At 36.0% G+C, this 13,559-nt stretch overlaps 1 protein-coding gene across 1 annotated transcript; it reads right to left on the bottom strand.

Annotated features, from left to right (window-relative positions):
- Positions 1-1,859: 1,859 nt before the first annotated feature.
- On the bottom strand, positions 1,860-12,644 carry LOC140802728 (glutamate receptor 2.9-like). The gene is made up of 4 exons (XM_073158337.1): positions 12,320-12,644; positions 8,913-10,207; positions 4,231-4,938; positions 1,860-2,765 (listed from the first exon to the last, which is right to left on the bottom strand). The coding sequence occupies exons 1-4, from the start codon at positions 12,621-12,623 to the stop codon at positions 2,199-2,201; spliced, it is 2,874 nt and encodes a 957-aa protein (XP_073014438.1). The 5' UTR covers positions 12,624-12,644; the 3' UTR covers positions 1,860-2,198.
- Positions 12,645-13,559: the final 915 nt, after the last annotated feature.

Raw genomic sequence — 13,559 nt, 5'->3', positions numbered from 1 at the left:
TTTTTGAATCACGTTATATATCTTATCATAAATTATTTAGAAAAAAATATATTAAATTATTCTGTATTTTATATAAAAGTACAACGTTGATACATTTAGTGATATACCTTTTGACAAGCCGTTAAGTGTGTAATAGTGAGATCGGGGTAGCGAGATCATTACATATTTACATCCCATCTCTTGTCCAAATAACTGTTCAAATGTGCTGCTGCGATGCACCGAGTCAGATAAATATCCGACTCGATCAAATTAAATTGGTGTCCTTAAGTCATTTAGTAGGTGCTGTTGAATTATATAGCTGAGATTAATTCTGGTCCGTTAGCCGGACTTTTTGACCGCAATGAGTCAATTATATAAATTTTGGACAACTTGGTAGTTTGCTATTAAAGTGTGCATGAGATTGACATCGTTGTGCCCCCCTTTTTTTTGTCTTTCTTTTGAGTCTCGTGTGGCTTTTGATCTCTGAAACAAGTGGATCTGAGCCCATTTGGTTGTAAATTAAGAAAAGAAGAAGAAGAAGTAAATGTATGGATTTGTTATGAAACAAAAGATGATGTTATCCTTGTTTTCTATATCTAATGTTTAAATTAAAATCAGTCTTATAATATTACCGGGGGCGCGTGGAGGGGTCTCTTTGATCCGCCCATCAAATTTAATATCAAAATTAAACATTTTTCATCAAAATGAGAGGTCATTTATATAAAAAAGTCTTTTGAGTTTTTAAAATAATAAAATAAAACCCTTATATGTACTTATGTGTATCTCTTGTGCAAATTATATATATATATATATATAAGAGATGTGTATTTAACCTTAAAAAAATGAATGTATTTATTTTTAAGAGCCTAATTTTTCAATTACTAAAATTCAAGAATTTATTTATTTATTTGGTCCACCCACTCAGTTTAATATAAAAATTAGCCTCGTTTGGCCAAGAGGATTGTACCGTTGAATCAATATTTAATATATAAGTAAAAATTAATTTTTTAATAAATCGATGATAATTTTAACTTTTAAAATATAATTATTTACCTATTTTGTATAACACGACCACCCTCTTCGCCCCTTAGACTGTGGGTGGGGATGAATCAATCGTGAAGAGTTAGCTTCACGTTGCAGTCTATGGCTCGAGGCGTACTACAACACTTCTCCTTCTTCGCTAAGTTCGATGTCGTCAATGCCGCAAAGAGTAGAATAATTTTGGGACCGTAGATCTCTACATTAATAGATAATAGGGTTATTTCCTTTTCAAACAAAACTCGTTGTGTTATTCTTTGAATGACTACTTCAAATCAACAATGCGTGTTGCCAATTGAGAACTTTCCTTTGAAGACAAGGACCTGATGCTACTGTCCAAATTCCCAGAATAAAAGAAAGAAAACAAAGAGAGTTAACAAACTAAAAGTCAAATACACAAAGCCTTAATAAAAGTGTATAGCCAATCACCATCCAGAAAGTTGTTTAAAAGGAAAGAAACAAGAGAAGCAGCAATCAGCTGCTACTAAACCGAGAGGCTATTAAGGCAAAAACAAGGGTCTTAATGAACCATTGTTAATTGAATTTGGACCCAATCATAAGAGAGGCTCAATGAATACTGATGGATTTGGATCAGCAACCAACTACTGAAAACAAGAGGCGGGTAAAGAAGCATCGTTAATTCAATTATGCATCCCTTTGCAGTTTTCATATTTGAGAAGGAAATAATGAGATCTCACATCAATTTAAGTAAAACTGTTGGTAGCCCAGATGAAGGTAATTAACAAAGAAAATAGCTTAAATTGCATTTTACCTTCCAAAGTCCGGCATGCAAAACTAAGTAGAGAAAAGAAATCAAAAGAATGACAGGAGAGAGATACAAAGAAAAAAAAACCTTCGTGGTAATTCCTTATTCTGCTCCGATTTTTTTTTCCCATGAAAGATTGTAGTGTGTTACAATTCTTAGTTCATCTACCATTTGCCTAATATTTCCAAGAAACAGAATAATGTCAACAGGAGCAGATTTTGCTGGAAGATAGTAAATAATACAACTTTAAATTATCATGAACTAACAAATACCTTCTAGATATTTGATCAACACATAACAAAAGAATATCAGAACCAGATGGATCAACATTTCATTCGTGGCAAACTTTCCAGCAGGTAACTGAATTTAAATTTTCGTCATCTCTTTTGGGTTGTTAATATCAGAAAGGCAACTGTCATTGACTTCTTCCATTGAGCATCTCTGAGAATGATAGTGGATCTAGAACTTGACTAGCAATTTCCCTGCCCGGGGTTCCTTCTTCCCCTAATGGGGTACCTGTATCACTGTCAGAATAAAAATCCCTATGCATGTGATCAGATATGCCTGGGGGGGTAAGAAATCTACTGTCAGGTAAATCTGTGGTTAACTGTGGTTCCACTTGTTCAGCATTCTTTGAAGCATGAGAAGATATGTCCATCTGATCATATAGCTTGGCAAGGGCAACAAACTTTTGGCACACTGAGTTCTCTGCGTCATCATTCATCAGAATATGACGATGCGCACGAAGGAAGAGAACTGCAAATACAAATAGCGCAAAGGTGGAGGAAACACCAGTGATGAGGAACAGACCCCAGAAGCTATTAAAGTTAAGGTTGCTAGAAGTCACTGTTGTATCTCCCCAGTTGGCACAGCTTTGATTCTTATACAACATCTTCTCAAACTGGACCATTTTGTTACTCTGTGTGACAGTCAGGATTGCTCTTGAAACATCAGGGACCAGAGGCGAACCTTTAGGAAAAACCTGAGAAAGAAAAGATCAACATGGACTAACCTCAGGACAGTTATCTTCGTTCAGTCTTTTCTAGGTTCCTGCCTTCCATATGGTTGAAGTTAAAAGTAGTTCAAGAAAGCCAAAATCTAGCAGACTACAATATGGTGGTACGTAATCCTTAGTGTCCTCTAGTTTTAGTTGGTGAATGGGTTGTATGATTTAACTAGAATACTATAAGGCAAGATATTTCTTGTTGGAGCATAAATCATAGTTTGCCATGATATGCATCTCCCAAGCCCTGCTGCTTTTAGCAAGTTCCAGACAATCTGCTTGCTTCTACTTCTTTGGCACTATTATGCAATCAACAATAAAGTATGGCCAACAAGCTAGTCATTTTACGTAGTTCAATGTTAAAAAAGAGTGGCCTAACAAATGTTATGAATCGGATCAGAACGGATCGCATCATGAGGACATTGAGCTCGATGGATCAAGTCTATTTATTTTTTAATTGATTCATATTTATCTCTTATATAAGCACTTAAGACAAGTCTAGTTATGTCAAGTAAGCCTTTAAGACAAATCTAATTAAATAATATAAGCTACTAAGATAAGTTAAATTAAGTTATGTAAGCCAGTAAGACGAGTTTAATTAAGTTATGTAAGCCTCCAAGGCAAGTTGTAGTTGGAGTTGTGTAAACCTTTAGGGCTAAGTTCAAGTATGACTCATTGTACTCGATATCTATATATAGAAGGGGTTTGGCTTCTTTGTTTATTCATCCAAATATACAAGTATCCAATGAAGAATTAAGGATTATGTTTCAGTCTTAGACTATCTTGGGAGTAAGAGTAAGATAATCTAAAAGTAAAAGTAAATTAATCATAGTCATTTATTTTACTATAGTAGATCTAACTTAAAACTTTAATTTTACCTCCAACCCACAACCACATCATCTTCACAAACCACCCTACCTTACGGCCATCCACCACCACCCTTGGTCGTCCGCCACCCTCTGATGACCGCCACAACGTCGGATATTTACCGTTTGGTCTCGTTTTGATCTTACTTCACTTTTTTATTTATATCTTTTCATCCTGACCTCCAATTTAGGTGAAACCAGAGCCATTAAAACTCTAACTCACAAGGCTATCATCATCTAAATTTTCATATTTTTCCTCTGAATCAGTCCAGATCTGGTTCATAATAAATGTGGGATAAACCAATTAATATTATAAGGATAATTTGTAATGTTGTCATATGTTATCTTAATAACGTGTTTGAGATCTGTAGGAATGTATGAAACAGGAAAATAAGCATGAAGCAGATTGCTTATCAAATTATAAATAACTTCTGCAAATATCATGAATTCATGATATATACTTGTTACTCAGCATGAAAAAGTAGCAAACATCACAACAACAAAAAAAGAAACAGCAGAAAGGTATTAAAAGATTTCTCTGCATGACTATGTGAACAAGTACAAGAGAGATTACTTACAAATCCAAATCCACCGGTCTTGTAGGTTGGTCCAACCATGGTGTAGTTCTTACAATACTTGGAGAGGAAAACTTTAAGGTATGGAATCTCGTCAACGACAGCCGCGACACTTCCATTTGACAGGCCCTCATTGTAATCCTCAGGAGAGTTGTAAGCTATCAACTTTGATTCATCAAAATTGAACTGCTTCAAAAGCCCTGGGATAAAAGAATCATTCAGATAGCCAACAAACCTCCCATTCCTAATTACTTCCTCCAAGTTTGTCACAGTTGGCTGAAGTTGTTCCATGGTGAGCATAGAGGATAAGCTGGCAGTGTAACTTTGTTGCACTATAAGCACCACAAAAAACCAAACAATCACCACAATTCTGGATAAGTTGTTTAGTATCTTCTCTCTATGCGAAAATACAAGTGTAGAGAAGGAAAAGTAGAAGACAGATCCAAATTGCTGTAATGGTGGCCCTCTGAATTCCTCATTTGTTCTATGCTCAATAAACCACACCACCAACCCTGTAAAGACAAAAGATGCTCCAGTTGCCAACCAAAGACCAGTGGAGAAAGGTTGCAAGAAGGTCCATGCATCTTTGTGGCTCTTGTCCTTGATTGGAACCAGCATAGACACCCCTGACTCAGTGTATGGAAGAGTAAAATCCACGTATAAAGACCGATTAGCCCTAATTGTCACATCACCCACCACAGCATCAAAGTCCTGTTGTCAGTTTTAAAAAAAAAAACTGAAAAGAAGCCTTTGAGTTTAAGAAGATGTAAGCACTATAATGACTAATGAGTTTTTTTTTTCTTCTCTGATAAGGAAAGTGCTATAATGAGTTAATTGACCTATGACCAACCACAAGAAGGAAGACTAGATTTACCTAGGCCAGAAGATAAAAACTCACATAACAAAGGATGCAATGGCTATGATTATCTTCCATCTGGAAAGTTCTATCTAGAGGTTTTAGAGGTGGCAATCAACAGTTCAACACGAGTTAGTTAAATTTAGAAACACAAATTCGACATGTTTATTCAATGGGTCGAAAAGTCTAAACATAAACAAAAATCGTTTATTAAATGGGTTACAAGAGTCATAAATGAGTTATTGAGTAATAAGTTATTCAAATTTATATGAGTTATTCAGGTTATAAATAGATTTATTTATATTATAAATAATTTTTTTCATATCAAGAAAGAGTTTTTGTGTTATAAATAAGTTATTTAGGTTATAAATAGATTTATTTATATTATAAACAACTTTTTTCATATCAAGAAAGAGTTTTTCGTGTTATAAATAAGTTATTCAGGTGATAGACAAATTATTAGGGTCAAAATAGGGTTACTATGTTACAAACAAATTATTATGTCATAAACATGTTAACAATAAACGGGTAAAACGGGTTAAGGGAATAAACACGAACACGACCTATTTAATAATTGAGTTAAGCAAAGTCAACCTAGGGCTCAAACTCAATTATATTAAACCCAAATCTGTTTAAAGCCTTCGGGTTTGTGTTAGGTGTTGGATCATCAGATCAAGCCAAAATTATCAGCTCAGTTTTGTCAATGGCTTAAATGGTTAAGAAAATCCAATGAGATAAAAGATGTTATATAATCAGACAGGCAGCATCATACATAAGTGCACCACATATGCAATCGGACAACATAATCGGTGACATAAATAACCTATCATTGGGGTATTCACCTAGACATGATCATTAGGCCCAACCCGCCCAAACCCGGCCCAAACCCACCCGATTTTAACCGGCCTAAGGCCGCCCGAGCCCGATTTAGGTCCGGCCTGACCCAAGCCCGAGATGGTAGTGGGTGACATGGGCTAAGCCTTTACCCGCCTCGTCCGGACCGAAAGCCCGATTCACTACTCTCATCTAGGGATGTAAACGAACGAGCTTGAGCGAGCTGGGCCCAACTCGGCTTGAGAAGAAGAAAATCTCAGCTCAGCTCAGCTCATCTACAGCTCGAGTTCGGCTCAACAGCTCGTGGGCTTAATGGGCTTACACGGGACGGTTCCAATATGTAACAAACATCTAATAGTCTTTATGGAAAAAAAATAGCATTTAGTAGGTAGGATTTGAACCTAAATCGACTGGGTAATAAAATTTATTTAACCAGTTGTGCTATCCAATATTTATATATTTATTTTGATATACATATATATATAATATTAGCTCACTTATTATATATCGAGTCTATTCGAGCCTAGCTCGAGCGAGCTGACTCTAGCTCAGCTCGGCTCGATTAGCCTTTCGAGCATAAAAATCCAGCTCGGCTCGGTTCATTTAAAGCTTGAGCCAAGCTCGAGTCGAGCTCTAAACGTGCCGAGCTTACGAGCTGGCGAGCTTTTTTGACATTCCTAGTCTCATCTATCCCCCAACCTATAATGCATGCATATTTCTATAAACTTTTTAATTCTACATTAGATATTTAATAAATTATATATTAATATATAAATTTGTTCCCATAAAATATAAAAAAAAGATCTTCATATAAGCCCATTAAACTCAACCCAATAAAATATAATATTTTTTAGATTGAACTCATTATGTTAGAGCCATTATACCCAACCTAAGTCCAATATCTAATGTGCTAGTGGACGGTAATGGGCTAGAATATTCTAACCTGGTCCGACCAGAGTAATTGGTGGGTCGGGCCGTGAACAAATATTTAATCTCGCTTGGCTCGAAATACTCGGCTCGAACTGCACAGCCCGTCCGATGATCACGTCTATTTCACCCCATACTTGAAAGTTTATACTTTCTACTACTTCCTTTGTCTATTAAACCTTACAATCTTGGGACTCCTAGTAAAACCGCATCACTGTTTACCAAATATTCATGAAAATAAACAAGACTTCAACTTCTAGCTGATCCACCCAGAAGAAAGGAAAACAGGAGACAAGTGCTAAGTCCTAATAAAATGATCAATGGAAACATTATTTTGTTTCTAAACATGTTTAGGTGCTAAATTACAGCAGTAAATAATAAGCCTTATAACTTGCTTAACCAAGTCCAAAGTTTCCATAAGTAAAACAGGAAAAGAGGAAAATAATAATAACTATCTCAAGCCTCAAGTATAATAAATGTCTGTCAATTAGGGGTGATCGGATAATATCCTATCCAACCCGGTTCCGTATCTGAAAGGCATAGGATATGGCTGCAACTTTCCTTTCTAGTCTAGATGCACATAAGAATTTTAAAAGAATTTCACATACAGATCCAAATACAAGTTATATAAATTTCATTCAAATAAGGATACAAATACAAATTCGGATTCAAATTTGGATATTTGTTTTATCCGCAAATATAACTTGAATCCACTAATTTATAACAAATTCCCAAACTTCCTACCTTTCATAAGCTATTAGTTATAATTTATTTAGCTCTTTCATCTTTCATAAATTAAATATGGATTCAAATAAGTATTTAAATATATGTTTATCCATAAATATATAAAGAAGAATTTATTATTATATTGCAAATCCTCAAAATCTCAAATTTTATAACCCTAAAGTCATAAAACTTTGGATATTTTTGGATTCATTCATTTTTAAAGTCATATAAACTCCAACTTTATTTGTATCTATTATTTGTTTAAGGTTCCATTGGTATCTGTTTTGTATCTGAATCAATTTAAATCCAATTTGTATCAAATTTGTATCCATATTCAATTAACCCAACTATGGTTTTACATTTTGGCATTCATTTAATATTTGCATTCGAAGCAAAAATATAGAGCATAATATGGGTTCACTGCTATCTGATCCATACTGATCCATATCACCCCTACTAATAATCAAGAGTATCGGTTGAATAAGAGTTGTATAGGTTACTTCATTACCAAGATAACATGTAACATGACATCTCAATCCACCAGATAATACCTTATAGACAACAATCATAAGGACAATCATAAGAACCTTACTGGGCAAGCAAAGAGACACATGAGTTGGAAAAAGAAGAAGAAATAATGCATAATTATTTCACCAAAAAGCATGACTGAAAAAAGAGCTGAAAGGCAGCGCCAAGCTTTAGATATATTTTTCAATTATTTAAATGTCAGAGCATGAATGATCAATCCTTATGCAAGTAAAATTTATCAGCTTCCCTATTCAGTGCCATATGCTATGAAGTAAATGTCTGATTTACAAATTACAGTAAAAACAGAAGTATCTCACATCATACAGAAATAGTGTAAATGTATCACTATAACGTTGATTCAGTATATTATAATTATTACATAGAGGTAACTAAGTAAACCAGCAAGGATCATATAGCTTGATAAAACACTTCCAAAGTCCAATTGCATAATCAAAAAAGGAACTGTCCATTTTGACCTAAGGGCAAAAAAACCAATCTGGTTAACTAGAATAACTAGAAAGACATTGAATTAAAATCTTCATGTGATCATTTCTGTAATTTGGGTTTTATTGGATACAGTTCATAAATTAGATACATTGTAGTTCAAAAACTCTGGATACAAAAAGAATGAACCACAACTATGGAATTTAACTTTTAAAGTTCATGGTCAATAGTCCGAATAATTGATTAATTAAGAAAAAAATTTAACTGCATCTAGCACCACAATACCACAAGTCTCATGCAGAATGAACGTTAGGAAAGAATGTCAATAATGTAGACAAGTTTATGGTAGTAAATGCAAACAAAAGCTAACCTTTAGATAAACATGGTAGATGAGTTCATCATAAGTTCCATTACTTGCTCCCTTCACATCTTTATAAGCTTTATACTCAAATGGTACATTGTATGGAAGTGCCTTCATTACAGCTTCAAATACATCTATACAGTACCCTCTGAAAGTTCCATTTTCGTCTTGTCTAATAAACTGACCATAACCAGGTTTCACGGGTACCCCAATTATGAGTTTTCCGCTTGTTGGCCACTGCCATCCTTTAGGTGCAGTCTTATCGCCTCCAGGCCATGTGATGACTCTTAGATCAGTCTTGGACCTAATATGTCCGGAAATGCCATATGTTGGAGTCCAAAAGCCAACCCTTCTCCTTCCAGTTCCGTGTCCTAACACATTAACTATCTCATAGGTACTTGACTCTAATTGCCCATCAACCAAATGAAAATTCCCGCTCATTCCATTGAAATTGATGTTTAACATCAGATCTCGCAGTTTTTTACCAGTCTTAGATGTTCCAATTCTTGCCAAGTTGCTGGATATTTTTGTTGTGTTAGAATCTGGAGAGGTGGAACTCATAGCTCCGACACCCTCTGCTGCAATTGCTACTGACCAGACTGTGTCATAGGCCCATAGCCCAAAAACAGTAGGTTCAGTTATTGAGGAGTTTGGATATTCTATTTTGTACTTCTCTCTCCATCTCTCCCTAAACTCCTCGAGCTTGTTTGTTTCTCGAACATAAGGTTTTATACCCAAGACTCCTTTCATCACCTCTACAGCAGAAGATCCAATTAGATCCACAACATCTGTTAAGCCATAGGTGGTCATCCACACATAGCCATGTTCCATCATCTGTGCATCTCTTGCATTACGGAAAAATTGGAAAGCTAGGGAAAAAGACATATGCACAAGAAACACCCTTGTCTGACTGTTGTTCAAATTAGAGAGCACTGTCTTGATTTGTTTATCGGTGGCTGAAATAGGAATCTTGCATCTATATGGGACATGAGCACCAACTTCTTGCAATGCATCAACAAGATAAGGCGCAATGCCATCACCATACTCGCTGTCTTCAAGCACAAGAACGACTTCTCTCCAGCTAAAGGATTGAATGATTGAAGCAATAACTTTCACTTGGGAAGAGTCATTCCATGCAGTTCGAATGAAAAATGGAGAGTGGCTGGAAGAGAGAGGACTAGTTGCAGAAAATGATATGACTGGCACCTGAGTTCTGTTTCCAAGTTCTGCTATAAATTTGGCCTGTGTAGATGTCTGTGGGCCAATAACTGCTTGCACATGGACATTTTGCAGTAGATCGACAGCTGCATTTTATAATTGACGTACATTATGTAATATATGACTGCAGCTAAATTCAGCAACTAGTACTAGTTCAGTCTAGGCTCTTTGTAATTTCCAAATACCAAGTACTTACTGAGATGTCTAATTACAACACAGTAAATACATCTTATCTTATGAAGCTTAATTTCTTCAAGTGCTTACTGAGTTAGGATCTTTCCTGCTTGATATGGTAAAGTTGAAGAATAATGTGCAAGTTTGAGTGAAGTGCATCAAGTAAAGATTTCCAGTAAGAAGGACCACAACCACTATATGCATGCAACATCTAGCTTGAAAATTATTGCTTGATTTAAAGTATTAAGAATAAGATTCCAGATACAAAATTCGGCACGCATGCAGCATTTTCACATTCACTTAAAATAAGCGGATTTCAACAGACGCCATCTAAAGATGATTCCAGAATCCATAATTAGACTTCCTGTGGGTTTTCTTACGCACATTAGGGTATCATCAAACTATAGCCCAAATTGGGAACGTCATAATCCAAACAAGTACAAAAACAAATAGAAACCTAATAAAAATAAATATTCAAGATTCGATGTAGGCCCAGTTAAAAAAACAAATGTTAACAAAAAGAAAGAATAACAAAAGTTGCAATCTACTGGTCGGTGACAAAAACTTAGTGATGCGGCGAAAAAGAGAAGGGGAAGCCCGCACCTCGTCGTTGGAGAAAGCGAGGAAGAGGAGAAGGCCGAGCAGCGCATTGGAAGAAGATCTACCATAGTCGACAGCGTCGGGATTCACGGGTAGGGGAAATGAGAAACTGAGAAAGGTTAAAAGCTTTTGGAGCGCGGAGGAAATGCAATATATAACAAGGATTTTTACATAGTTGGCACTGAATTTTTTTAAAATGCCACACTTGCTACAGTGGGGTCAAAAAGGATCATTTAGTGCTCAACGATTTATAATTTTTTATCCGTATAAAATAAATTTTATAAAGATAAAAATTGTATTTATACATCTATGCCATGGATTAGCACCGGATTTTCTTTTGCATAATTAAGGCTTGTTTGTTTTGAGGCTAAGCCCGAGCTTGATTAATTTATCTTATTTTTTAGTATCAATTTTTTGAAGAGTAATTTTAGTCGAATATAGAAAAGATAAAATAAATATTTAATTATGAAATCAGGTTAAAAGTCTCCGAATTAGTTCAAAAGAAGTCTCTGAACTCAAATCAAACAATGCCCAAAAGTCTCAACCCTCGCCCCCCTAATGATTTGAAAGCTGATTCAAAAGAAATCTCTAAACTCAAAGCAAACAATTGCATACTACCAATGTGCTAAACTATTATCCATTCTCACGTAATTTTTAAGGTTATTAACCTTCGACTCAAACTATCATCCATTTTCACGTAAGCAGCCCGTAAAACTTGTTTAATTTTATATTTTAGACAATTTCACGTAAGCAGCCTATAGGACTTGTTTAATTTTATATTTTAGAGGGGCGAAGAGAGATAATTTAGCTATCAAAATAGTTTAACCTTTTAGTATTTTTTATCTTTCACTTTTTTGTTACTCAGTTAAGAGTGACATATTTTTAATAGTTCAGAAATTATATATTACAAAAAAGTTTAGGCACGTGAAAAGAAAATAATATTTCATGAGATATAGATAGATATAATTTATCTCAAATATTTAATAGGATTGTCAAAAGCACGCCCATTACACAACTAATACCGACAGGAACACTATAGAGCTTTCCGAATTCTTAATCGACAAATACGTATGCTGAGCACACCATTATGTACTTCACAAAAAAAATATATAAGATTAGAACAATCTAGTTGCGCTCTTGCCTCAATAATTAAGATAAGAACTCCTTTCCTATATCTCTATCTCGAGGGCTAGCTATTACGGGGAGGAAAAATGATTAAATTCTATGAGTGAGGAATAGACTCTCACACAGAAATGGAAATAGTCGATCTCTTGCAATTGGCAGTATTTTCTTGCATTAATTCTAGAGATTATCTTTCTGCTTATAATAATCTACCAATCCATGTAGAGAAACTTTTTTGATCACCAAGTGCATTTGCATATGCCATCACGAGAGAGAGAGAGAGAGAGAGAGAGAGAACCTACCTGCAGCTGCTGCACTGAGGACATCTGTCTCCGTATCCCTCAGCTGAAGGGAAATCCTCGTGTTGTAATTGGGGTGGGCTGCATAGAAATCTTCCACGGCCAAGAGCATGCAGGTCCAGCTTATGCTCCCAATATACGTAGACGTGTTCAAGATCACACCCACATCCACTTGGGTCGTGGTGGTGGATTTCTCCTGAGCTGCAACACGAACAGAAGCCCATTGTAATGGAGAAATGCTCAGGGAACAAAGGAGCAGGAGGAAGGGAAACCAAAGCTCTCGAAGCTGGAGATAGGTCAGCCTCATGTTGTTTCGATCGCTTTTGAGATCGACTATTCCAACTTTAATTTACGTCTCGATAGTTATACATTACTCATTTTTGGAGCCTGAGTCATTGACGTCTTTGTCCAAACTCTCCCAAGTCCTTCCTTCCTTCCTAGTGGTCAAGATTTTCTCAAGTTGAATGCAAAGATATCCTATACATCTTTGAACGGCATGCGTTATGTGTCAGGTTTGCTGAGTTGGTCGTTGCTTGTCTGGGATCTTATCACATGGTAAGGTTGAAGGCTAAAAAGGATGCACGTCGCCTCTCTTAAAACTAGTTGACTTGAAGACTTGGAACGGTCGGCAATGTCACGCGGTTACCTTGTCCGCAGGGAAATTAGCTGGAAGGGAAGGGACTCTCTGCAGCCGCGTTTGCAGGAATTTACTACAACCAGGGTAGTAGAACGTACACACAAAAAATTACTATAAAATATCATGCTCAATAAACGGTTGGCCCAAATAAATTAGTCTCCTTCGGCCGGAGTTGTAGAAGACGAGAAGGCGAACCGTTGGCGTATAAGCAGAAAAGATGTGGTAGAGGATGAAAACTTTGTATGGAAGAATGCAACAAGGACACGAATCTATCTCCTATAAGAACATTTGCATAGTTATGTATGCAATAACACAATGTTTTAGCCGCTTCATTTATTGTTCCATGGATACACATTTCTAACAGGTAATATTTTTGAGACTTATGCATAGCACACTCTCAACGAAGGATATACCCTAGCCATAGATTCGTTTCTCTATCATCCGACGAACAATATAATCGATAGTCTGCCACCTTAGATTAAGAACCTCAGTCAACCCGCAGCTTTACATTATTGCACCATTGTGCAAAAAATCATGAGTCGTCGGCTCGTCACTCACGAGTGGCCTCACTTTGTATAACTGGCTACTACTAAATTTACGTCATCC

The sequence above is a fragment of the Typha latifolia genome, chromosome 1 (assembly GCF_019914945.1).
Source record: "Typha latifolia isolate L0001 chromosome 1, TyphaL0001v2, whole genome shotgun sequence".
Taxonomy (NCBI): Eukaryota; Viridiplantae; Streptophyta; class Magnoliopsida; order Poales; family Typhaceae; genus Typha; species Typha latifolia.
This window is presented reverse-complemented; position numbering and strand designations above follow the sequence as displayed.